Below are 27,702 nucleotides of genomic sequence, written 5' to 3' on the forward strand. Positions count from 1 at the left end.
AGGAGTGTCAGAAAAGTGACCTCTTCCAGGCTTAGTGCAGAGGGACACGGGTGTCCTGGGGGCACAGATCTGTGCCCTGAGCTAGTCCTGGTCATGCCATGTTCATGACTAAATTACATTGTTTGTAAGGCCCATTGATCTAAGTCTGACTAGGTCTTTCAAACAAAAACAATACTTCATAAAAAGCCAATTAGTCTTAGGATCTTGATGTTTTTCCTGTTACATCTTTGTTCTGAAATAAGAGGCCATCAGGTGAGGATCTGTAGCTAAACTGTTTCAGGTGTGCCAGCATTGGCTTTTCCTTATGTTTTATCCAATTGCAAGGTGTTCACACAGTCTCACTGCCTATTGCCCATTGCAGAACAACTTTATTTCATTTAGGAGGGAAAGGGGCTGACCTGTGACTTCAGGTCTTGTGTAAATGACCGAAGTCCCAAGACCGTGAATAACAGCTGTTAGGAATGGTGTGCATCCAGCAAATGTCTGATTACAAGAGCTCTTCTGGCCCAGGAAAATTGCAGCTGTTCGGAAAAATGAGTAAGGTTTTACGGGATGATATTTTGGAGCATGGTCTAATCATGACACATAGTGGGTCACATCTCAATAGGTGTGTGTTGACTAGAAGATGTTCAAATTGGCATCAGCTTGGCTAGAGGTCTGGTTGATTAAATATAGCCTAAGCTCTCAGGAGATCAGTGTGTGCAGTGGCTTCATGCTTGTGCTCTGGGGACAGGGGAGAGCAAAACAATACGTAGTGGAAATATCACTATAAAATGAGAGAGTCATATTTTTTCCCCTGGGCAAACATTTTACTTGTTTTATCTCCCTCTTAGCTAGGAATATCCTATGGTGACCGCTAGAACCTCAAACCCAGCTTTTCCATGGAAAAGCCTTTTACTGTATTGCAGGAAAAGAAGTTTGATAGGTCTTTAGTCTGTGGTCTCCAAAACACGAGCCTGTCTCTTCCTCGTTATAGAGAAGTTGCTTCAACTTTCTTGTGAAGCAATACTGAAATGATAAGCACTGGGATAGTAAAATTCAGACTTTTTCCAGGTTTTCTAATGTTCAGACATGGATCTAAAGCTTAATTCAAACACTTCATCAGTCATCTGATCTAAAATGCAGGCTGGAGACTTCCCAGGAGCTGCATTATACACATTATTTCACAGGTCATCAACTGTGTAGGGGCTGCAAAGGGGAGGCTTAGAGCAGTACAAAACAATGAAAGATATTTCCAAAATGTTTGAAGCTTTAAAAATTTGCATTTGCATTGGGTCTCACCTTACATTGCTGCAATTCTGTGTTTTGGATGCTAGCTTCTGCAAACCGTAGCCTTTTACTGGGGTGAAAATCTCCCACACGGTTTCCTATGTCGGGGTATGAATAATAGCTTCCCCAATCTACCCATCACATCTGACTTTGTCAACATAAAAAAATTGCATCATTTTAGGTGCAAATGGAAACCAACTCAGATAAACCAGCATTGACTTTCTGGGATTGATCATGTATATTCAAAACTGCCTGAAGTTGCCTACGTTGACATCAGTTAAAATCCGGCTTGGGCTAAACTGAAATGAGTGTCTCTACACATACCTCAGATCTAAATTTGGAGGTCTAGTGGTTTTCAGATGATTCTGTTATCACATGTAAACAAGTCCATAAGTTTTCCCTGCTGTCATACCAAAGCACTTAATGAGGATTAAATATACTTACCATCTTCACAGTGAACTGCCTTGTATGAAGGAAACCAGTAAAGAGTGCCCTCAAAGTTCAGAGCACAATGATAAAGAGCACCCTGAAAGTTCAGAGCACAACGATTTGTCAGCCTTCTCCGTATGGAGGTTACCGTGACTGGTTCGGGATGTTCAGGAGGTTTTTCAACGCTGAGTTTTTGGCAAACGCATATAATCCCTGCTGATGATAGTCTTTTCTAATGCCCGCTGAAGGACATTGGACTGGCAGGACTCACCATGACCTCTGGATATCGGATCGGTCCTTTCTGATTGGTTCTGCCCTATCACGAGGAGCGAAAGCTTTTGGGGTTTCAGTTTCCATCAGCGCAAAATTCTCAGGTCAAGAATTGTGTGAATAATTCAGGAGACAGGAATTGGTGCCCTTCATGCAAAAGTCAATTTAGCAAGAACCTTCCATCTTAGAAATGTGATAAGAGTAATACTTTGGACTCGTCTTCATAGATACTGATCAACATCAGAGCCTCTTCATAGAGGACTTCGGGTTGAATGTCAGGACAATCTGTACAGCTGGCAAAACTGGGATTTTATTTTGCCCTTCCAGTATCATGATAAACCTGGATCCTAACTGACATTCCCAATGTCTCCTATGTTAGTCAACAGGCCCTAGCCTCAAACAGAGCAGTCTTAAGGCCACTAAAGAGCTCGGCTTTATGTTTTCTTGTTTTGTTTTGTTTTGTTTTTTAATTCTTATTATTTTTAAGCCTTGCTAATTATGAATCAAAAGCTGTAGGATGTGTGAGGGTGACACATGCAATTGTGCAGATGGGTTTTCCACAGATTTTCTTTAAATAAAATAATTTTTATAAATATGTATCTCATATTTTGCACTAATTCAATGCCAGTGGAGGCCAGGCAAGAAAACTTCTTGTTGATCAAACTTTGAGAATGTGACGATCAGGTGAGAATAATGGTCTGTGGATACTTGATACCAAACTGCGCCATCATGGACTCCAGATATGCAGCATGTGCCACAGGGAGATCATTTTGAAAATACTTGGGAGAGTTTTCAGTATTACTTTCCATCTACCTCAGCCAGTAAAAGCAGGTCCCATGACCAGAGGATGAGCAGAATTGTAATTATTGCATGGTTACATGAGTATAAGTAATATGGTGTTACCGACATCGAGTGTTATTTTAAAAGGACTTTTGCTCTCAATACCAGTGTCCCATTTTAAGGATATGACATGTCTGGTCATCCTGAGTAGAAACAAGCGCTGCACATCCCCGCCAGAATGGGAGTGCCTCTCCGTCCCAGGTTGTAAAGCTCCTGTTGCTTGTCCAAGAGAGTAAACAAATATTGGACCTTGCACCTGGTTGGAAAAGTCCCAGATTTTGGGGCAAAGAAGGAAACCTCTGTCCGGTAGGTTGGTTTAATGAGAAAAAACAGAGTTAGTTGATTCCAGCTGCTGAGAAATTTGGGATGATGGAATTCAGTGCAGGGGGTGGTAGATGGTCAGCGTACAGGTGAGGCGTTTTCCAGCGCCTGATGGATGTGATTTACGGCAAGGCTGCTGTCGACACGCAGACAGCGCATGTTTCAAAACAGCGAGGAAGCTTTGGGCTGGTGCCGGATTGTGAAAGGCAGGGTTTTAAAAGACCTTAAATAAATGAGGTGCCAGTTGAAATTTGGTGGGACATCTTCTCCTAATGCAGTCAGACACCTTTGAAAACTCCAAGCCTCAAAGCCGCGGGGAATATGAGAGCTATCATTTGTTCAGGACTCTGCTCTTTGTGGGATCCAGCCTTTCTCCACCTTTTTTTTTTTTTCCTTTCTACTTTTGGCAGGGGGAAGACAGGTTCCCTCCCTGTTTCTTGTTTTTTGTCAGACGTTTTTCCCCAGGCAGGCATGCAGGAGGCATGCCAGGCTGGTAGGCCGGAGCATTGGCACGGGAAGCATCTCTGACTCAAAACTTTGCCATTACTCAGGCATTTTCACCTTCTCCACTGAACAGAACCTTTGGTAAAAATCTCTTCGTGCCACCACCCTCACGGTGATGCAGAGAGGCAGAGACAAGCCGCCGAATGCTGTCTGGAGCATAGCCAAGCTATGGAAGAGTGAATTGAGTCATTCATGCCCAGCAGCGGATGTGATTTTTGGCTGGATTCGAGTCTGGTGAACATACTGATGGCGCCCATCCTGGGCTTATGAAATGGGTTGGCTGGGCTGGGGGGACAGAAGCGGTTTGAAGTGCCCTTGCGCAACACAGAAACAGTTGGATGTGAAAGTCTTTGGGCAGTGGGACATGGTTTGTTCTGCCTTCGTTCAGCACCAAACACTGCAGGGCCTTGACCCATTGCTTGGGCTTCTGGGGACCACTTTCATCATGAAAACTCCTTTGGGCATGCAATACAAGGCAACTTATTTTTTGACCTCGATGGAAAGGTTGCTTACCCATATCAGTTTGAGCCTTAACTACACTCTCAGTTCAGCTCTTAAGAAACCAAATGCTGAGGAGAATTTGATCTACAATTGAGGCACGCCTGCACTGAGCAGCGGCATGATCCCGGGGGCAGGCGGTCGCTGGTCCTCCCCACCTGGAGGAGTGGGTGGGCGAAGGTGCACCAACCGTTGCACAACGAACACGAGGCATCTGAAGAGGAGGCCGGCTCATCTGCCCTCCAGACCTGCTCGGTTTTGCAACTACCGCTTATGTTACGGGGTCGGGTGCAACAGCCCCTGAAACTACCCTCCGCTGCTCGACCAGCACGTCTGGTATCCTGAGTCGGTGGGTGAGCAGCCTGGGACGGCGCGCGGAGAGACACCTGCGAGGGAGCCCAGACAGGCCGGGGAGAGCTCCCCCACCTAGTCCCTGGCTGGGACTTCTGCCACTGGCCCTCTCAATAATTGCGAGGTGCTTTTCCCAGCGAGGATCCTGAAATCTGGCGCAGAATTACAGAGTAAGCCCGGTGGGCTGGAGGATCACCCAGGAAAACCCTCCCTCCTCATCAGCCCAAGATGAGGGTGAAAGGAGGAGTGATTTCTGTCACCCATCCTGCCTTCCTTTTCCTGTGGGAGTTTCAGGCAAATGTACAGCTTGTGTGCCGCCATATATTTGTCCTTTCCTCTGTCCAGGGAATGTGGCTTTGCAAGTGTGAATACAAAGGGAGCTGGCTCAGTGGCTGCCGCTATTAGGATCACCAGAACTGCCAAAATACCCTGTCTAATCCACAACTCTACCAGCAACAGTTTCCCTTGCTGAGGTCCCTCCCAGGAAAGGCAAAACCCCACAGTACCAGCTTTGGGATAAACTGCCCAGAGAAAGCTTTTCTGCCAGCCTCACAAGGAATTGGCTGATCCCCTCACCTTCACCTGTTACCCAGAAGTTAGTGAAGAGCTGCTGAGATTGTTCCCTGGGTGCCATGTAATGGTAAAGTCTCGTTAAATAAAAAAAATTTTAAAAAGAGATCTCAGTGTTAGCGATATGTTCCAAGGAGAAGAGTCATCTTTGTTTTAAGAACTCTCATTTTCCTGTAGAAGTAAAATGAAGAAGAGCTTTCTCAGCTTTTGAAAGCATGGAAAGCCCCACTTTTTCACAACTTTAAAAGATTCTGCCCCATTTTTATTTTGGGAAAAAGTAAAGAGGGAAATCAGAGGTGGTTTTTTTTTAATGTCTCTTGCTTTTCTGATTTCCTATATGTTATTGGATGTCCCTGATGGAGAGGAATGATGGGCACAGAAAGATGGGGGATTTCTGTGAAAGTAAGATTCATTCGTTCATTTATTTTTTACCAGATGAAATGATTGCATTCCTTATTTAGTTAAGTGTTCATTGGCAGATTTTTTGGGGTGCAAATCAGTGCTCACCCAGAGACACAAAAATCTTTTTAATTTTAAAATGTAGTTGCAAAATTCTACTTCTTTTCATCCAGCTATATACTTGCAACTTAAAGCTCCTTTTCTTTGGCATTTCCACGCCTAATGCTGAGCCCAAAGTGGGAGAAGTAGTGAAGAGAAGCAGGTAGTGTCCAGGAGGCAATATGGGACATGACACCCTGTTTGCAGTCCTGGAGAGCCGTGGGGCAGGCTGGCTGGAGGAGGAATTGCTGTTGCTTCTATAGACAACAGCTGGTGCCCCAGCCAAAAGTGCCTGGCAAAGCTATGCAAACGGCTTGCTCTTCTGTTTCCCCAGCCGGGGGTCTTTAGTGGATATACAACTGTAGTCTCTGTCATCTGGCAACTTTCATCAGCATTAAAGGGAACATTTATAAAGGAAATACAGTACATTTTACTTGCTCCCTTGCATTTCCTTGATCAATCAGCAAAGAGAGGAATGTTTCCTGTCTCACACTTTTTTTCACCCCCTTTCTTTCGCATCTCCAGATGTTACTGAAGCTCTATTTCAACCCCTTTGCACATGGTAAAACATGTGCCAAAAAGTTGACACAATGTGAAAAAAAAAAAAAAAGCGTGCTTCAAAAAGTATCTGGGACCGTAAATACTGTAGAGCATCACTGACCCCCACTGGGCCGGGACACTCACTGCAGATCACCCGAGTTGGGTCACTGGTACCTCACTGATGAGTTGGGAACGCGATCAGATCAACATTTGCCTGCATTGAAAAGCATTAAAAAAGTACCTCAGCAGCTGTCTTGCCTGGGGAGGAAGGGGGGCCAACTTCTTTTAAGGGTTCATGCAGATCCATCCTTCAAAAGCTTCCCATAAGACTGGTTAGACCAAACCAAGCCCACACGTGTCCCATGTGTCCACCATGAGTAGAGTAAGAAGGCATTGGCTTAGATAACTGTGAGGGGCGTTTTGGTTTGATGGAAGAACAGACTTGCTCGTGGTAAGGTCAGGTACTCACTGAAACCTTTTGCCCAGGTTGTTGGTGAAACCTCCATTGCTGGAGGTTCTTAGGAACAGGTTAAATAAGTACCTGCCAACAATGATGTAGAGAGGGTTGATCCTGCCTTCGAGGCAGTAAGGCAGTTTCCATAATCTCTCAAGATCCTCTTCTACTTGAGTTTGTATATCTTTGTGGAAAAATCAGGAAGGCTCCTCTCCGAACCTTTGTTTTCTGGCACTGATGCATTGAAGTTCTGATAATTCAGGAAGGAGCCTCTATCGTGTTGGTAAGCACATGCTGTAATCTGTTTTATATCGTAAGCAGGCTAAATTGTCTCTCGTGTCTCAGAGAGAGGATGATGCAGATGAGTAAGGGACAAGGGCCATCAGCACCTGGATGTTGAAGGCAATACACACCTTCCCTTCTCTGTTGTTGAACAGAGGCCAACCAGTTGGAGAGGCACGAACTTCTTCATGCTCCATCACTGTGTTGCTCAGCCAGGCTGCTGGGGAGCGATGGCACAGCCTGTACAAGGGCCTTGTCCCAGGGTAGGATTGTCCAGCAGGGCTGGGACATCCCTCTGAATTGGAGGGGTTTTTGTGCTGTAAGCCTGTCTCACCATCAGGCCTTTTTAGAGATTGTCTTGTGGTTAAAGAGACTAGACTGGGATTTAGAAGATGTGGTTTCAGTTCCTGGCTCTGTCACAAACTCCTTGTGTGACCCTCGGCAAGTAATATAACTTACGTGGGTCCCAGTTCCCCATCTGCACGTTGGGTGTCCTAAGAGTCCTCCACCTTCCCCAGGAGCTGGAAGGATTCACCGTTAGGGCTAGTGACCAGCTCTGACAGTAAGCTCAGCTCTGTGCAGCACGGAGAAGCATTTGAAATGGTACGGTAAAGTGTCAGTAGCCTGAGCCCACACAGTTGCAGTGCTTTTGCTGTGCGGAGTGGAATGAGACCTCTGGGGCATACTGAGAATGTGTCAGGTTTGCAGCCAAGGAAAGTGAGGAGATGAAGTTGTATTGTGGTTGGAGGAAAGGGATGCAAACAACAGGAGAGCGCAGCTACTACTGGACGAGCGTAGTACAAATGACAAGGAGGTCACTGCAGGGACCTGTACATCTGGAGTACAAGTGCAACGCAGCTAAACCAGAATAACCAGGACACAGTAATTAAATCACGGCCTTGGATTTAATTTATGAAGTGTTACAGGCACACGTTGCAGCATAAAACTCTGTTTACTGTGAAAGACTGTGTTTTCTGACGTCTGTTGAAGAAGAAGGAATTAAGATTAATCTGTCTCGTGTCCAAAGGCTGTGTAAGACAACCGATGCATACAGCCTGCTACTGTCAAACGGCGAAACTCCAAGCTTGGATCCTGGCACAATAAACCATTGCCAAGGGCTTCCCACTCAGAAGTCTGAGTTCAAAAACAAAAACAAAAAAGGATAGGTAAGGAAGGCAAGGATAAACTGAGAAAAGTATCATAATTTCCTACAAAATGCACAAATTACATTTAGGTTTCCCTGCACCCTGAAATTTAAAGGCCCTGGGTGCCGGAGTGTTGGAATAGCTGTAGGACAGATACAGTCAAGGCATCTTTCCCAAACATAATCACAGTTGGACACATGCCTCCCATGCTCCACAGAAATGGAATAAACGCTACCTTATGGATCAAAGATTCCTATTTTATTCCCTTTGGATGAATCAAGGAACCCATTGGATGCTTATAAGTTACAGGACCTCTGCCATTGAGATTTAACCCAATTAAGGTGCCCTGGCAGTTAAGGTCTCCTTTACACTCCTGGCCTAATGGATTAACCTCTGTTCATGTATCCCTTTAAAATGGAATAATTGTGCTGTCTGGCTTAGGTGCCCTGAGGAATCCCATGTGCTTGGGAAATGCTTGAAAACCCTTGGATAAAAGTCACTAGGAAAGAGGAGGGGGAGAGGGGAAAATCTTGTTACATTGTTGACTTATGGTCAACGTTGTCCTCGAAATGCTGTTTTGTCATCAATATTTCTTCATTAGGAATAATGATTTTTCCACATTTACTGCCAGCTGATTCAAAGCTGTCCAAAAGCAGAATGTGTCATGAATCTCTAAAATGCATTCGCTGGCGGACTCTAAACAGAGATGGTTAGAAAAATAACACAGCGGAAATACTGGGTGTCTTGAGGCTGCCAGGGGAACTTTTAGTGAGATATTTTGTCCAATGTATTTACATATTTTAAAAATGTTCTTAGTACACTTCTGTAAAAGGAGTATGCTGTATTTCTTTAGTTCTTTCTTGCATATTGTATCAGGGCTGCAGCGAGAACCAGGGAATACACTTAGCTGATCAAGGGAAATTGTGTAATTGATAGGCAGTGAGGATATGACCTTGTGGTATATTCCCACAGTACAGTTAGGTGGGAAACAGTTTTTTCCATCATGCAGAAGTTTCTGAGATATCAACATTTTTTCCCCACATTTGAGCAAATGCAAAACATTCCTACTTTTATGCTTTTATCAGAAAATTATCCCCTATCTCCTCTCTATATAGAACGCATGCTTTGAATTCATGAATTTAAACCTTTTGTAGAGAGAAGGCTTGCACATTTTCTCTCTGCTCTCTTCGCTCTTAGTATCTCTAATTACTGCCTGAATTATCTTTGTTAGGCACTATAAATCACATAGCAAGGGATGATCTGTGCCCCCAACAGCTTAGTGTCTAAGTAGGTATGACAGACAGATAATGCTGTAGCCTAAAAAAGGTTAATGAAGCCCTGGGATGTACAAACAGGACCATCTCAAGCTAGCTGGATGGAGTTACATTACCTCTGTATTTGGCTCCGATGTGATTGCTATCGGAATATTATGCCATAAGCATTAGTATGGCATGTACGTATTCCATCATCCATCTTCGGTGGTAGATGTTTGTTTGATTGGCTCACATTCCTAATCTGATATTTAAAAGTGACTCATGTCCAAGATAAGGTTGGACACCCTGTACCTAATTCCTCATCTCCAGATCACACCCAGACTCTAGCCAAATCTTAAGAATCTTGCTGAATAACAGCTCAGATTAAGGCCTTTCCTATTCATCTTCACAGATAAAACCTGCATCCAAGCTCCAGTGACCTTGAATCTCTGCAACATACTTTTCTAAAAATGCAGTTTCTCCCTGTTCATGCTCAACTGGCATGCAGCTGCAGAGATCGCCGTCTAGCTTGTCACTTAGACCAGATTGTCCCTGCCTCTTAATCATTCCTCCGCTTTCATTTTTGTGTTGTATCAAACAGAAGCTTCTCGTCTTTACTTGCATGGCCTGTAATGACCTATTCCCACCCTTTCTTTCTCTCGTAATCTCCAGAGGCATATCAGCTCATCCGTCCCATCTGCAGGTATCTATGTTCAATCTTCAAGCACTTACGCTTCCCTTTTGTGCTCTCTTTGTCCTTTCCTCAGAAGCATCCCATTAAACTTCCCTCAAACTCCCTCCAGATCCTCTTTCAAATTCTTTCTTAACCTTTTCCTTGGCTCGGCTGTCTAAAGGCTGCTTGTCAACAGTAAAACATTTAGAGTGCTGAGACCACAATTTTCTTTGCTGACCAGTTCTATCTGATTGTTTCTCTGTATTTCCTATCTGGGCGCAGTTGTTATTGCTTGTAATAGGTTGTAAACTTCTGCAGCTGGGCCCTTCTTTTTATTCTGTGCTTGTCTGATACCCAGCATGAGGGGGCTTTTCCACAATTTGAGCACCCAGGGCCTGTGGTAGTACAAGCAAAAAACAGGCAATAATAGTAATAAAATAACAAAAAGTTAGAACATGGCATCACGTGCAATTTGAGCTCCTCTTCTCCCTTCCCCCTCATTTCAGATTTGCAATATTTCACATTTTTTATACTACGAAGTACAGTAAATGAGGAGATTTCAGAATAAAGTGTAGGAGCTGACATTCCCTTTCAGCTGCTGAAGTGTTTCCCCATGATCCACTGAGTAAAGATGGCATTTCCAGCAGTTTTATTAGGGAAGCCTCTGTGGGCACCTCTATCTGTCCCCCCAAGGTAAGCCCAACACGTGGCAGCCGGGCTATGACGAAGGAAGGTCACAGCCAAGGTTACGAACCTCTTTCATGCAAAAATAGAGGACTCCGGTCTCCCAGGCTTGTTGCCAACTTATCACCTTCTAGTTCTGCTGAAATGATCTTGAACCAGGGCCTAAAAAGGACTGGAGGGGCAGAAGAAGAATGTTGAAATGACAGATTTTCGTCTTCGTGCAGTTTAGTACTAATTTTGTCCTTTGTCTTTAAGCTGCCTTTTAAGTGCTATTTGTCTCTGTGGGAAGCAAATGGGTCACGTTGTTCTGTGTTTCTACTGTAATACGCTGCCTGCTATTTTTCTCTTAGATTATTTGTGTAATCTTTTTTTGTGCAATCTGTTTGTTCTTGAGTCTTGCAAGCTTCGCCTTTGCTACTTCTTTCCCAATAAGCAGCGCAACTTGTTCTGTGTTCACTCATGGGCATTCTGCACACAACGGACTGGGTTATTTCAACCAGTGTGAAAATATTAAAATGGGGAACATGTGTGGGCACTTAATTGTGGTAAATCCAACCACAAATACCTTCGCCGTTGGTAATTGGCACACAGGAAAAGCAGACCTTTGTTTTGTTTTTATCAGACATAATGATAGATGCATTGTTTTTGGTGGGGTTTTTCTGGTTTTCTAAGGAAATGAGGCTTGAGCAATCGCACTGCCTGTGTGCATGTGCCTATCTGTTTGTCAGTTCCTCCCTTACCAACAACTCTGGAAACCGATAGCCATTTTCAGCCAACTTTGAGTGAGAGGCAGGAGGCAGGAGAAGCGGACGGGGTTCACAGAAGTCCCGTGAGTTCACGGATTGCACCAAAGCCCGCAGAAGGCGCAGGCCCTAACAGCTGCATCCCTGCAAACCAGATCAGTCCCACATTCGCCCGTGTGCCTTTGCATGGATCCAGACGCCCAGCTGTAAGCTCCCAAATTTGAATATTTTGGCTGACTTGCTTTTACGCTTCGGGCGAGTGAGTCAGTCGGTGGTGTTGCTAGGCACGGAGCTTGTGTTTTGATTCTCACTGGAGTGGCCGTGTCTCATGAAAAACATGGTTTGCTCCAGGCCACAGCGTTACGATTTGCATATAAACTTCTGAAAAAGGAAGCTTTCTTTAAGCTTTCCTATGTGAGCGTTTACAGTAGCATTTCTGTCTGTGTACATAATAGCAGAAGCCGGACTTCTCATAAATGTAGATGAATTAAGTCTGTTGCTGCCTGAATGGGAATCTTCTGTGGAAAAACCCAGAAAGAGGAAGGAAAGCCTAAGGAAATACCAACTTCAAGGGGAGAAGCTGGCTAAGATTTCTGTTGTGCTGTTCTTTGGTCTGTACCTGGCCACCAGCAGCGAAGCTGGGGAATGCCTCAGAGCCGTGGAGGAATGTAGCCTCAGGGCACCTTTTGGTGCAGAGAAGATGTCTTTATGCCCTTTGCTCAAAGAGAGGACAGAGCTACAAAGGCACCGAGTGAGTTGCCAGGCATTTCAAGAGTGCGTATCTAAGTTAGGAAGCAAACCAAAATTCCTGACGTAATAAGTGCAGCCAGAAGTATGGGCCACATATAGAGTTTCTGCAGCAAACGGAGAGATGCCTTGGTCAAGGAGGAAGATAAATGGTGAAGTATGCAAGAGTGGCTAAATTATGAATGTGAGAAGAGGAGGAGGGGAAGAAAAGATTCCCACATGTTCTACTCTGATGTTAACAAAGAAAGCTGAGAAGTGTTTGCATAGACACTACATTATTCTGTGTCCAAATGCCTCATAAAAATAATACCGGATGATCACAGAATGGCACACCAGGGAAAATAAATTCTTCAGCGGAATATTCCCGCTGGAAAAACACTGTGTAAAGTAATACACTAATGGCTTTCAATTTCATGTTTTATATATAGAGATATTAACTGCTCCCCAGACGTCTCTTCATATTACAGCCCAGCTACATGAGCAGTTTGGAGAAGGCCCCGCAGCACACTCGGTCTTGTCTGCACGCAGGACCAAGCAGCGCTCTCCCCTCGTACATGCAACTCCTGTGCTACATACAGTAGGCTTCTCCTGCCTCTTCCCCGTAGCAATACTGCTGCCTTGGTTCTCTCCAGTGGGATTTTCTTTCGCTTGGTCCTAGTCCTCATGGTTTTTTCCATTCTTCCCCCATGTTCTGTGGCCTCATCACCATGCTGGGAAGCTTGCATTCCTCCTCTGCTCGTAAAAAAGGAGCCCTCACAAGAAGCATTACAGTGGAGTGATTAAAGCCCAGCACTGTCGATCAAAACGTTAATAACAAATGCTAAAGAAAGTTAAGCTTAAAAACAACATCTATTAATTCCTTTTTGGAGGGGTTTCCAGGCTGGTCTTGGTTTATCTGGTAACTTCTCTCTCCACGTTGCTCAGACTGGGAGCTGTTGGAGTAGGAACTATCTGCCCAGTGTTGTGCCAACTACAGTTATGCCACGGTAGCAAATCAGAATGATCTGGATTCTTTTCCAAACTCTCCTAATGCATCTCAAATGTGTATCTATATGATCTTGCCACATTCCTGAGGGATACAAAAGCAGCTTACGTGCTTCGTTTACTGGGTGTAGCCCGCTGAAGGCTGGGGCAGGCAGGGAAGAAAGGTGTGAGCGTGGGGACATGGGTGCTAGGAGCTGTTCCATGCAGGGACAGCAGCCCTGCTGTCGGGTGACAAGATGTGTCTGAGTCCTCTTAGGAAGTTTTGCAGTATTTGTTGGAAAAAGTCAATAAACACAGAGCATGGTGTGAGAGAACGCTGTATCGTTGTTGGATTACTCAAATATTATTAGGTACATCTTATTTGTATGTTTTTTGCGTAATTCCATTTTGAGCTCAATCTGCCTTCCTTCTCTCACTTCAGGTCTTGTTTTCCTTCCCCTCCTTCCCACCCTCAGTGACCACATTACTCCATGCACAGTAGAGGGAAGCAGGATCCTACAGCTGGGGACACCACAATTATTCTTAAGATGAAAAATACTGGTTTGGGTAGGATAAGGCCCCAGACCATAGATGCTCCATTGCCTTTGGTAGGGCTATCTTGTGCAGGGTGACTGAGGTTGTTATCCTAACTTCCCTCCATGGCTTTGTGTACGAACTACTCTCAACACTGCTGGCCAAGAACTTCAAATCTGCCTGGGATATCACAGTTTAAAATGAATTGTTGCCTTTCAGCATATGAGCAAAATTGCAAAGGTGTGCCTTTCACCCACTCTTTTCCATCATCTCTGCACTACAGTCTTCTATAGGAAAATGTCTTTTCCCCACGATCTAAGAAATCCTCTTTCTCTAAAAACCCTTCTTCACTTCTGCCCCGTAACTTCTTCAGCATCGATGTAGACAAGGTAGCAAGCCTTGTATGTTTGTGCACACAGATTTTTTTGTGTTACGTATTTGTGTATTGCATTAGGGACCTTTTTCAGAAACAGAATTCTTAGAGCTTCTCTTTACTTAGAGTCCTTATTAGCAGCTTCTGATACACCTTTCTTGAATTATAGTAAGAATCAAGTATTCATAGATCAGCTTCTTTACTTTGAATAGACATAGTGTCTTAATCCATATTAATAATCTTCAAGCACAAAAAAGTAATTTTTCTATGTAGGAGATGATTTTGCGCTCTTTGTGATCACTCGGTCCTTAGCTACTACTTTTTATTCAAAATAGGAACTATGTCAGCATCAGCACGTTAGCAAGAGCACAGATTGATACTGCTATACTAGCAATATCATAAAAGTGAAGTCTTTTTGCTGGTATAATTGGCTCCATTGAGAGAATTGGTTTAAGCTGTACAAGCAAAAACTACTCTTTAAATGGTAACAATTGTGCTGCCACCAGGCAGCTTTATGAGGCCTCGTACCACAAAATCCTTTCATGTAGAGGCAAGTCTTTCAACACAGGTTTATCCCATCTAGCTGAGGAGCTGAGGGTGACTATATAGCTGGGTTAGATGATAGTTGAATGGTTTGCATCTGGGGCTCAGGTTCCTTATGATAATCACTGGTTACTAGCACCAGCAATAATGTTTTCAGGATTTTCAGTACAGACATGCAGGAGCACCCTCTTCCCAGTTGAGGATGGGAGTTTGCACTGACTTGTGTCCCTTCCTTCTGGTGACAGGCCGCTGTGCCCGCTGTGGGGAGAATGTTGTTGGGGAAGGCACTGGCTGCACGGCCATGGACCAGGTCTTCCACGTGGAGTGCTTCACCTGCATGATGTGCAACAACAAGCTGAGGGGGCAGCCTTTCTACGCAGTGGAGAAGAAAGCCTACTGTGAACCCTGCTATATCGTAAGTACCCGTGCTTATTTGCCCTTTGATTTTTAATGCTCAGACACGTGGAAACATTTATTTCCTTCACTGCAATACTCCCACCTTACAGTTAAAGCCTCAGTTTACAGTTAAATCTCATGGCAATACTGTAGGCACTAGTTTTCTGTGGTCTTTAGAAGAACTCAGATCTCTTCAGCTTCTTAGGTTAACTTTACTTTCTGTGCTATTTAAGCTGCAAAATGAAGTGGCCAAAGCAGGGGAAAGAGGTGCTTTTTGTGATTATTTCAGCCCTGTAAGGACTGTGCAGCAATTTATTTCCTTTTTTAAGAGGTAGTATTGTTCTCAGAAGCTTTTTGCATTGAGAAACCTGATACCAAAACCCGTACAGATGTTGATGCGCACTAAAATGAAAGATGGGACTCAAGATAGCATTAAAACTTCTAAAACTGCCCTTCGTGTTGTTTAATATTAATGGAAGTCTCTCCACTGAACTTTTGGATTGGATATTTTTCTGAAGCTTACCTTATCCTAAAATTTCATTTTATGCTTCCAGCAAGCTCTTAAATCAAACAATCAACAGTTGCTCTGAGGAGCTGCACCTTTTAAGAGGCTCATATAAAAGACAATTGGAACCAGTTGTACAGTTGCAAATTAAAGGAACATCACCTAACCTGAGGCCTTACTTTACTGTGACCTTAGCATACAATATGTTGGGATAATCCCTATAATTTAGAATGAGGAAAGCACCAGAACATTCTTAAAGCATTGATGGATCTTCCTGTAAACCTCAAATTCAGAGTCCTTTTTATAAGCCCTTACTTTTTTTGCACACTGTTAAATTAAGCTTGTTTTAAACCAAAGTCTAGTTTAAGGTTGGTAACTGTAGCATTCAAGTTCTACCTGTTAACTCTGCAAGAAAAAGGTAAAATTCTGTGAAGGCCAATGTACCACCAGTATGCTGTATTGCATCTTTTATTTATAGAGATATTTGATGGGTGGTTGTTGTTGTTTTTTAGGGGGTGGGAGGGTGAGGCCTTTCCAGAATTAGACTGCACTTCTGAAAGCAGAAATTGCTTTTCTTGACATTTCTGGTATTTCAATAATTAAAGAAATAATAGGTATTTCTGTAAATGCTACCAATATCCCTTTATTCGTTCTGTTTCTGTGGAGTCTTTGCAGTGGGATTATTGCTGAAATATTGAATATAAAAAGGGAAGATTCTGTCTTATTTACAGTGGCAGTGATAGATGAACCATGGGAATTGACTTTCAAAAACTAAGTGATTTTTTGATTGAAAAATATACTTCTTAAACATTTCCATTTTTTGTTTGCACTGAAATGATTGTACCATAAAAACTATAAGGTTAATTTTGTGGGAACTTTGACCACGTGCAAAGCACTGCAGATTTCAGGAAGGTGCGTTCATAAGGGGATAGGAACAACTTCATACAACTGGAGTTAAACATTTTATTCACTTCAGGATGGAAATGACTTCATCTGCTTGCAGATTGATACTTTTCTTTTTTAAATCAAGCACGCATTCTTTGCCACTCATCTGCTTTAGTTTGGGAAAACATCTGCATTAGCCACTGTAGTAATGGTTTAAGATTAAATAATCCCATTACTTATACACTTCATTAGCCTGAGTGAATTGTTGGCAAGGGTTCAGTAAACTTCCTACATTGGGAGATAAAAGGATAAAAAAAGGAAAGGAAGAAGGATTCTGTTCCTCATTTTCTTTCAAATTTGTCTTCTATCTATTTAAGGGATAAAGGAATGATAATTGCCTGGTTGCATCTGCATTTGTATGTTCTGCAATACGGCTTTGCAGCTCTGAGTAGAGAGGAATGAGTAAACGTTTAATAGCGTTCTCTTATATAATCAGAAGGGGCCTTTAAATGTTCACTCGTACAATCCACAAAAAATGGTTATGGACTCAACCCAAAACACTTTAGGATTGATGGATGCTGCTGCACATGAAGGGGAAGGGATTGTCCTACTGATGGGTAGCTGGACGGTTGGTACCATGAATGGGAAATGGAAAAGCAGGAATCTGGCAATCTGATTTAGCAAAAATAAATAACACAAGTAAAAATTAAACTCTATAGCCTGTGTTGTGGTTTAACCTGGCAGGCAGCTTAGCACCATGCAGCTGCTTGCGCAGTCTCCCGAGTTAGGTTGGGGGAGAGAATTAGAAAGGTAAAAGTGTGAGAACTCATGGGTTGAGATGAGGACAGTTTACTAGGTAGAGCAAAAGCCACACAGAAAGCAAAACAAGGAATTCACTTGCTACTTCCCGTCAGCAGGCAGGTGTTCAGCCACTTCCAGGAGAGCCGGGCTCATCCTTTGTAACAGTTTCTTGGAAAGACAAATGCCATCACTCCAAGCATGTCCCTCTTCCTCCTCCTTCCCCCAGCTTTTGTAGCTGAGCATGATACCAAGTGGCATGAGATATCCCTCTGGGGGTGCAGTCATACTGAAGTCAATGAGAGTTAATCACTTGCCTAAAATCTAGTCTGCGCTTAAGGATTTTGCTGAGTTGAAGACTAGTTTGGTTTTCTTCTGAGCTTTTCCAAGTCCTGCTATCAGAAAATAACTTGGATGCATGGAGTTTTGTAGGAAATCAATGGGACTGAAGATCCCAGACCCAGGTTCCTGGGGGCCTGAATTCCCATGGAAGGTGGAGCCTGCCTGGCTGGCCCAAGGCTTCACAGCTAATCAGCGGCTGCAGCCAGCTCTGGGAACAGGGTTCTCAGCTGGTATCAATCTGAATAATTCCATGATGCTTATTTACTGGTCTAATTCATGCTGATTTCCACCACACATCCCCACCTCTCTGTGTTCAAAACTCTTGGTCTGTTATGTAGGCCATTAGACGAAGCTGCTGCATTTACATTAAAGAAGGTCGACTCTAATATTTGCCTAGACCTGGTATACAAATTCATGAATTCTTGTTTTTCATAATTCCCTTGTGTGACTCATGGCCATACACACAAAAACTATGTGCAAAATCAAAAATGCACTTTTTTCAACGATTAGAGTTGGCTAATCTTCTCAGTTTATGTGACTCTTAGTTGTGGTGGAGTAATTAAGATTACTGTGGAGAGTTGTATTTAATTAGTATTTAGTCAATACCAGGCTTAAATAGCCTGCAGAAGTGTTGTATTTTGCTTTTGTTTCTGATTTTATTAGTGACCCAGTTAAGATGAAGTTCCCCAAAAGTCTGAACTAACATCCAAGGAAGTCAATCACCTGTGTAAAAACATTTACTAAGAGAAACGTGAGTACCAGAGTTAATTTTTTCACAAAAAAAAAAAACACCCAAAAGCCAGTCACCATCACTTCTGTATGAATGCAGAGAGTTTTGTTGCCAATGTTTGCTGGTTTTGCTCTGCATCCAAGGATTCTTTCATTATTAATGTTATTTCTAAAAGAGTACCAGTCTTCTCCATTAAGATGCTTCTGCTCAACCAAAAGCAACTGTAAGAAATAAAGCATTAATAGGAGGCAGATGTCTCCTAGTCCTTACGACAGGCAAGTAACATCTGAAATATCACGATAGGGTTTCCAGTGTAACCAGCTTACTGCTGTACATGTGAAGAATGCTGTCTGCAATATGTTATCAGTATACTTTGCTCCTCTGTTACAGGGCAAGTTACTGACAAAAAACATTTGGTTTGCTTCCTCTGTAGTTGAAGAGATCTAAGCACTGGGCTCGGTGCAAAGAAAAGGTTAAGAGTAATATCAGTAGAACTGTTGTTGTAAAAGATTGAAGAGCAAGATGTTAGAGCAGTGCCAGCTGTCTGCTTTCCAAATACAGTATTATTGTAAGGACTGAACACAAGGTTAACCAGACACACCAGTCTGGCAAGAGTGATGCTGCTGTTTTGTGAATGGGGTGTTCTCTGATGTCCCGATGACTTTCTCCAGAACATGGAAATTTCCCTCCATTCTTTATCCCCTTTCCCCTCAGTCCAGTGGCTGACGGTAGGAGATAAACTTTCTGTGAGGTTGTGGGCTGAGAGGTGCTGAGCACCTGCACTTAGCACAGAAAGCTCTGGCAGATGCTCCTGGCCTCGGAGGACTTCTCCTGTCATGCCCAAGTTAATGCAACCTACTGCTGGGCCCTGAGGGAAGTGCATGTGGAGACCCAGTGATGGAAGCTTCCAGGTGCTGCTGCATGCTACCAGATATGAGAATATAACCTTAAAACCTACCCCAGAGATCACTTGCAGGGATTTTGCAGGGCGAGGTTCGTCTTTCCATAGTACTGGGAGGGCTTGAAGGAGGAAGAATTGCGCATGACTTCATGCCTTGATCACCATTTCCCAGATTTAAATGCAGGGTTATAGTGCTCCACTTTCATCAGTTAAGGTTTTTTTGGGGGTGCACATAGACAAAAAATGGAAGGTTTCTACCTCTTACTAGCTTCTAACTTTCTGGCCTGTTGAGGCTGTAGTGCAGTAGGAGGAGATAGGTCAGGCCATAATAAGGAGAAATCCAGATATTTCATGAAACGGTACAACTAGAGCCGCTGGTGCCACAGAGCATCCTGCGGAAGCTTAAATTTGTTGATCATTAGGAAATCTCAGTGTTAACTCAATTTGTGCTCATTGGAAATCTCTGGTAAAGCGACTGTCGGCTCTCACGTGTCTGGTGTCGTAAACCTCATCCTGTGCGCGCACAAGAATGTGGCTGTTCAAAACCTGCTCCAGAGAAGGCACCTCCAGCACATCTAGCTGAACGTGAGGTTGATCCCTGCAGTAAAATTATATCTATTTTTAAAAATAATTCTGCAATTTGTAAGCAGAGATTACAGCACTAATTTAGCAACCATGTAACAATTTAAATTGGACCAGAAAAGAGAAACTATAATTTAAAGATTTTTTTCATGATACAAGTTTTCTTCTTTTTAAAGTAAAAAGCCCTTTATTCTTGTTTTTGTCAAGCAACGTATTGAATTTGAGAGTAATTTATGGAAAGTGCTGCCAGCATGGTATTGCGAGTGCTCCACAATTTGAATTTAAACTGCTCAATGGGATCATTAAGACTATTATGCCTGCTTTCCAAAGAGTTTGAATTCAAAATGACAACTGGAACAAAAATATAAAATAAAGAGAAGTCACGCACTCTTTACGTGGTGGAATTTTTCTGCCCTCGAAATTTTTCATTGAGATCAATGCTCTTCTTCAGTCTTCTCCTAGGAAAAAAAAAAGCTGGTGTTGCTTGTTTTAGTGCTGAGCTCCTGCCTGAGTCACTGGCAGCAGGGAGCTGAACCTGTGACCCTAAAAGCGTTGCTGCTGCGGTGCAGCCAGCTCCTGCCTCCTGGGTTTCATGCCCTCGGCGGAGGAAGCCTGTGGGCATAGCAGACATAAAACGGGCCCAGAGTCTTGGCTTGCTTGCAGGCACATTTTGATCCTATTGATTATTAGCTTTGATAATTTTGCTAGTCTAGACCCAACTGGTGATGTCTTTGGAGAAAAAAAAAAAAAGGTGGTAAAGATGACTGTCATTCCTGGTAAACTGATCATCTGTAAAACTGAAAATGAATAAATCCATAAGAGTTTAACAGCTCTTTCTGTTAGTTTCCACTCAACTCGTTTGATATATTTAAAAAAATACAGGTGGAAGTTGAGGTAGGGGAGGGGGCATAGGCTCAGTACTGCTGCTTTGGTAAATGGTCTTCAGCAATCAGAGCATAAAATGGAGGAGGACAGGGTGCTGTTACAGAAGCTACACCTGGAGCTTTCAGGAGTTCAAGTCTAGGAGGTACAAAAATGCCTGAGAGAATGTCAGTGAAACAGCTTCTATCAAAACTGGGGCAGATGCTGATCTTAGCTGACCCATGTGAAGTATGAACTTTTTTTTTTAGTGGACTATCAGCTGTTAAGGGTTGGGTCATGCCTCTTGTTTTGTCTCTAATCAGAAGGAAAAGTTTCCAGTTTCCTTTTTGAGTGAGAAGGCAGGGTTTTTTTAGTAACCTCCTTTCTAAACCAGGATGATAAAGGAAGGGGAGAAAGCATACCTTGAGGTGATAGCAGCCCCTCTGGAGACTCAGAGGGGCATATCAAAGAGGACAGGGCCAATTCATCTCACTGCCCAGCAAGGACAGGACAAAGAAGTGTCTGAACTGAGGCTGTAAAAGAAATAACTCCTAATAAGTTTAGAAGATACTGAAGCAACAGCCCTGCCAAGAATTGCACTGGGCTCACCTTGGTGGAGGATTCTCTGAGCTAGACCAGACACCTCTGTGCTGAGGGTGGCTTAAAGACAAAATTATTCTCTTCTCAGCACAGCAGGATCTGCTTGGCTAACCATTCTGAATCACTGGATGGGATTAAAGGTGTTGTGCACCCTATTTTCAACCTACAGTTGATGTTTGCCTTCATGTTGTTGACTGTTGCAAATGCAGCTGATTGACATTGAAACAGATAGCAAGGGGATCAGGCCCCACCTTGGTATAATTGACTTTCCAGAAAGTTGAGTGGAGTGTTGCTTAAGAGAAAGACCAGCTGTGGACTGCGGAGCTAAAACAGTGTGATGGTACCAGTGTTATAAGGGGAATATTTCTGGAAAAGTCATCACAGTGCTGGATAGCATCTTAATATGTACAGCGGTGTTGCAAGATTGGCCATGAAGTAGGGCTGATTAACTAGGTGGGAGATGTCTTGGTAGGCCAAAATTTTGCTAAGGATGGATGGATGGAAACCACTCCTCTGCGTGGTTTATCTGCATGGACAGATATCTGCAAGGACATTTATATGTCCTTATGAAGTGAAGGCTCCTGCTCTACACTAGGGTTTCTGTATGGGACTTCTGTGGTTTCCTAGTAAAATCCAGATCTTTCCTCCTGTGTGTGTTGGCATCTCCAAAATCTTCAGTTGTCTTCTTGTCTCTGCCTTGAGCTCCTATAATTAGGGATGTTTATCATATTTGATTATGTAAAGGAAGCATTGCTTTGACATGTGTAATCTAGAAAAATTAGACCTTGGGAACTTTGTGGAGGGAGTTCTTGTCATATCTGAATGAAGATGACATTGTGAAGGACCAGCTGTTGCCACTCAGTGAATTTCTCACCTCACAGGGTGAACTCCACTGACTAATTGTGTATTCTTAGGAAGATAATAGTCTCCCTTTCTGTAGAGCCATTACGGCTCCTGGCTATACATCTGCTTACGGATCATACTGCAGTAGTGGGGACAGTGAATTCATTTAGCAATGACTTCAAGCTGTGTGTTGAGATTTCATTTTAGAAGGTAGTCCAACTCTTGCATATGCCTTCTAGAACTAGCAGAAACAGCTTATAAGTCAAGAAGAAAGTCTTACGCACAGCATTAGTAGGAGAATCTTCATTTGCAATTAAGTATGGATGAATATTAGATGTCAAGCCTGTAGCACTCACCTCTGCTTTACTTTCAGCTGTAACTTGCTGCCTTCTCAGCATATTCTTTACTGCTTTTATCCTTTTTGCTACCTGAGTAGCATCTAGAGATCCATCTCTAATAAACTATCCTTATGATGAGCCAGTGAATGACAGGCAGTGGCCTCCACCTCAGTACAAACTTACTGGTAAACAGCAGCAGGTAGGTGGAAAGGGCGGTGGCACTGTCAGCTTATTGCAAGCAGTCAGCTGTCCCCAAGGAGATTAAATGCAGCTTGTTTAGAAAGGGCCATGAATATTGTTGGAAGCCTTCAAGGACAGGCGGTGCAGGCATTTCTAAAGAATGGTTTAGGTCTGGTTGACCTAGGTAAGGGTAGGTCCAGGGGTCGTCTCCTAGCCCTGGGTGCTCCACTTCTGAGCTCAAGCAACTTGTCCAGGACCACAGGCACAGCCTGCAGTGTGGGTCTTCCACGTCCCAACACACTGCCTAGTTGCAGTTGAGCCTGCAGAGATCTTCAAGTGAAGGGGTTACCTTTCTTTTCTTCCCCTCCTCAAACAACTGCACTCTGGGGACTTGGGCACTGGTATGAGGTGAATGTGAAGAGCAGCTGGAAGTTGAGTGAGGGCTCTCAAAAAACTCAGGAGGGTGGGAGGTACTGTGACAGTATTCCTTTCCATGAGTTTTACTGCTTGCTTATAATCCCACGTAGTTATTTGTCCCTTCAAACCACTGAAGGCAGTTATTTTGAAGGGCTGTGGTTTGTTTGGAATAGGTCCTGTAATTTAGGTGTGCATTTCCATCAGATCCATGTGTTACTGAATTTGCTCGGTCCTGCTCAACACAGTAATGTCAAAATGCCAGCGTCCACAGATAAGTCAGAATTCACACAAGAAAATAGAGGGTTAATATAGTTAGCAAACCTTCTGGTTATTTTACACCATGGCTCTTATGCTTGTGGAGCTGCTGGTAAAGTCTGGGCCTTGCAGCCAGGCTGTGATAGCTGCCAGTAACAGAGCTGACTCTGTCCTGGGCTGTGTGTGGATTTAGCAGGTACAATTTACCTTTAGCAGCCTTTCAGAAAACAGAAAGCCTTGTCTCGCTCGCTCTTATTCAAGATGTCCTCGTGCTTTGGTCCAGACAGCAATTTGCAAGCCCGACTGCCAGGGAGGCGAGCAGGCGTTTGCAGCTTGCCACTTCAACCCGTCTCCGTGGTGAAGCCACACTCCGAGGAATTTGCTCTGGCAGAAGCTCAGTCTGTGAGTCGATCCTCCCTCTAGCGTCCTGCCTCTGTTTCTTCACTCCAGGACATCAGCTTGCCTGCGTGCGATGTTTGTTTGCAGTAGAGGAAACTGTTTAACTTGCCATCGCACACACGCACAAACCCCAATGGGCTCGGTAGATTTCTGGTTAGAAAAACAAATTCATGCCAGTTTAGGGAAAGCACAACAAGCATGAATGATGACAGGAGAGAAAGTTTATTGATTCTAAGAGTACCATGAGTGTTTGGTGCTTATAGAGGGTAAAAGCAAATTGCAAGTGTTTTCTCTCACAGCTGCACTGATCACAAAGGTGTGGGCCAAGTACAATATTAACAGAAAAGGTAAATCATCTGCTGGGGTATTTCGGGCAGAAGGAAGACCAGATTATAGCTGGAATCTGGTACTGCTTAGCTGTTGTGTTTGCTGGGGACAAGCGATGACTGTGCTGGTTGGTGGCAGCTCTCACTGCAGCAGAGTACACCTTGGTTAACGCAGTAAATGAGCCCTGTGGTCAGTGTGTCTGCACCCATCATTTGGGGACCATTTGTCCATCATTTGGGGACCATCCGTGTGTGTCAGGGCAACAATGGCACCGGTGGGCACATCAGCAAGCCTGCCGTGCTGCAGGGAGCTGGCATGGCATCTGGGTGGCTTAAAACATGTGATGAGATCTGCACAGCATTGCCCCTTCTTTTCCCCTGCCTGTTGTTTCCACACCCAAGCACCACATGGGTTTTTCACAGCAACCTGACGCTGTAGCCCTCTGAGCAGATTTACTGCCCAGCTCTCTGAGACGGTTCAATAAGTGCAGGGACATGGAAACTGGTTACAAATGTTATGCACCATGCCCAGCTCGTCCAAGGCTTCGCTGTCATCAAAAACTAAGCTTTGTGACATGTTCTTGTTCTGTAGAACAGGACCCTTTAGGAACATGGTTGTTTTTAGAACAGTAATCAAGTATAAAGCGGGAATTTGATAGGCTTCTTCAAGCACTATAGGAATGGACTGCTGCAAATGCTGGGGACTGCAAAAGATCTTTGTATTGCGTCAATTGTTTTGGTTTTCGTTTTCCTGCTGTAGTTAATCTGCTAACATTTGATAGTCCAGTGCTGTGGCTCATTGTCTTTACATCCGTGCTCTTGGGCTCTCTAATGCTGCTGCGTGGGCCTTAGGTTGTTGTACAACTCTAATGTTACCTGGTGCTCTTCATACAGGTATCCTTTTCAAACTGCTCCAAAATTCTGAACAAGTAATGGTTACGGTGCCCAAAACTAAAAAGTTGCTACTGACCTGGGTAGTTTCCCTTGCTTGTAAAGGGAAATACAGCAAGTGGGGAAAAAAATAACATCTGGAAGTTAATTTACATTTCAACACTGATTATTATCAGGAATTGAGACTTTTAAGTATGAATATTCCATTAGCTCTTGACAACGTAGCTTTTTGTTTAAGGACATGTTTGAACCAATACACCATCTTGGCGCTCCACCAACAGAGGTATCTGTGTAAATGCAATCTGTGCATAAGCCAGACAACACTTTTAAAAATTTATTTAATATTTCCTACAGCAAGCCATCTGTGACTGGTCATATTTTAGGAAGCAAGCGAACATCATAGCAACGTTCCTCCCTCTATTTGAGTAACTTTTAGACTTTTTAAATTAAATGTGCTGCCAAATATTTATGTTCTGTTGTGAAAAGAAAAATATTTGTTTGACATCTTAGTCTCCCTGGCAATTTGCAGTTGGTTGCTCTTCTTTGGAGCCACTCTTCTTTTTTTTTTTCCATGTGGATAGAGTAGTAAAAGAAGGATGCACATCAGGTTTGGACATCCCTGAGGTTCTCCTGGGCTCACTCCTCAGCATTTGGTAGGGCTGTAGCATGTGGTGTGGCTTTGCAGGGAGCTAAAGAGGGGTTGAGCCCTGGGTCCTTGCATGGAGGCTATGGTGTGGGATGGATGGGTTGGGGGCCAGGCTGTGCCCCTGGTGGGTGCAGAGGGCAGTGGAAGAGCCACTGTGGTATTGCTGCCAGCAGCAAAAGGCTCCGGATTTCCTGGGAAAGCCAAACGGGTGGGAGGCGTTTTGCAGCACACCTCCCACAGGCACTGCAGCCATCACCAAGGCAACCGAGTTGCCAGAATTGAGGGAAAAACCAGTGATGGCCTAAGTCACGGCTGGCAAATACTGCCGAACCTAAACCACCCTGATGGGACTGAGCCCTGCTCTAAGTGATACGTGCCTTGCTTTGGCTGAGGATTTTCACAGGAGGCTTTTATTTTATCCTGTTCCACAGATTTATGGCTGGTGTAAATTTAATCGCCTACGGTAGTGAAATGCATTTGCTCAAGGGCTCAGAAATCAGTGTGATCCTTTTATTGCACAGAGGTGTTAACTAAAATACCCGAAGTAGTCCTCAAACAGTTAATTCCATTCTGGAAAGGCTGAAATGTGCTGAAGGGTCCCCAGTGGCATAGCACCGATTTCTGCTCAGTATTCATTCGGAACGGTCCATATAACTTACCTGTACTTACCACCCGGGGAATGTCGCAACCCGCAGAAGTCCAGGTGAATTGCCAGCACGTAACCTGTCTGCCTGTCTGTCACCTCTAGGATCAAAGCCATACATAGAATATGTGTGTTCATACTTATATGCTGAAAAGAGGTCCTTGCAGCATAGAGGAGGAAGAGAAAGCTGTCTAGATTTGTTTTTACCTCTGACAGGTTTACTCTCACTGTGGCATGGCAATAAGATTAAAGTTTTATAGTAATATTACCTCCATCCAGACTAGGAAAAAAAAAAGTAAAGTCTCTCTTCTCTGCCACTTGGATTTTGATCTCTTTTATAGAGCTGCTGCATCTGTTAATAAAATCCTTAATTCATTCTGAACATTTTATTGTCACTTCAGATAAAAGTTTAATCAGATAGAATTATTGCCCTTCTAATATTCCCTTAACCTTTGCGTTTTAGACTTGCACCATATCAGTTAAATTTTAAAATCACTTTTTTATGGACTTGAATGCCCCATCTCTATTTTAGAGGGTACTTCTGCACAGAAATGCCATAGTCTATCTTAAGGTCATGTGAAAACTTAAAAGGCTCTAATGTGAGCTCTGCTCGCTTTCTGCTGAAGTGTCTTGCATGCCCTATTAATTACTTTAATGGTGACATGCTGGTTTAAGGGAGTTCTTTATTAATACCACTAAATCTTCTTTTATTGTTGTTTAAACACTTTTTCTTTCCTTTATGTAGATGTATTTAATCCTTTCTGTCTTTAAAATGAATGAGCACATAACTCCACATGAAGCGTTTGACACTTGCATTTTGCATTCTCAGGAGGGGGCAGAGGAGCATTGCACTCCCTTGCCTGCAGCGTCCGCATCCCGGCAGAGATGGAGAAGTGCACATCTGTATTTGTGTCCATAATCATACGTTAGATTGTTGTGATGGAAATGACTTCTAAAATCTGATTTGCCTTTCCGAACGTAATATGCGGTGAATTTGCTTCTGCCCTTCCAGGATGTTGAAATTCTTGAGGTCCATGCGGCTTGCTTGTTGAAAAGTGTAGAAGCCCAAGTTCAAGAGATTTGCTTATGTTTGAGCCATTTCCTAGCAAAGAGAAGAACACATTAATTTGCTCTTCTCAGTCAGAACTCTTTTAACTAGTATTATTCTAGTAGTTCATTTTAAGATTAAAACCATACAGCATTTACTATACCAGTTAAAGTAGCATAGCCCTTCTACCAAACTAGTCATCTGACAAAGCCCTGGCATCCATGTCTGCAATTCTGTTCTCTCTTCTACAAAATACATTTTGCTCTATATTAGTTGTGGGTTTTCTTGGTCTGGGGAAGGGAAACAAGGTATGAGAAAAGCCATTATCTTTGGGACTTGGAGAAGCATTTCTGCAAAGCACATAAGTGACTGATGAACTTGCTGCTTTTTGGTCTCTTAACTTGCTATTGACAATGAGAATTGAACTCTTGGCAACTAAGTCATCTGGTGGTTCTTTCACTTTTGGAAGTATTTTCTCCAGCAGCCATTGATGATGATCTTGTCACGGGACTTTCCTGCATTTGATAGCCATTAATAACGTACCCTGGTCTTCAAGAAAATTATAGTAGACTCTTGGAAAAATTAGATTTGAAAAGGTTTCACCAACAGCAGCTAGTTTTGTGTGTGGTTTT

The 27,702-nt window shown here is 43.4% G+C and overlaps 1 protein-coding gene across 10 annotated transcripts in view; it reads left to right on the forward strand.

Annotated features, from left to right (window-relative positions):
- Window positions 1-27,702, forward strand: part of LPP (LIM domain containing preferred translocation partner in lipoma) — a 387,571-nt gene that overhangs the window by 313,694 nt on the left and 46,175 nt on the right. For all 10 annotated transcript variants that reach the window (XM_080603962.1, XM_080603958.1, XM_080603966.1 and 7 more), the window contains one exon: window positions 14,730-14,899. In XM_080603962.1, coding sequence (XP_080460088.1) covers window positions 14,730-14,899 — 170 coding nt within the window. The remainder of the gene's footprint in view (window positions 1-14,729; window positions 14,900-27,702) is intronic.

The sequence above is a fragment of the Anser brachyrhynchus genome, assembly GCF_964034855.1.
Source record: "Anser brachyrhynchus genome assembly, chromosome: 9".
Taxonomy (NCBI): Eukaryota; Metazoa; Chordata; class Aves; order Anseriformes; family Anatidae; genus Anser; species Anser brachyrhynchus.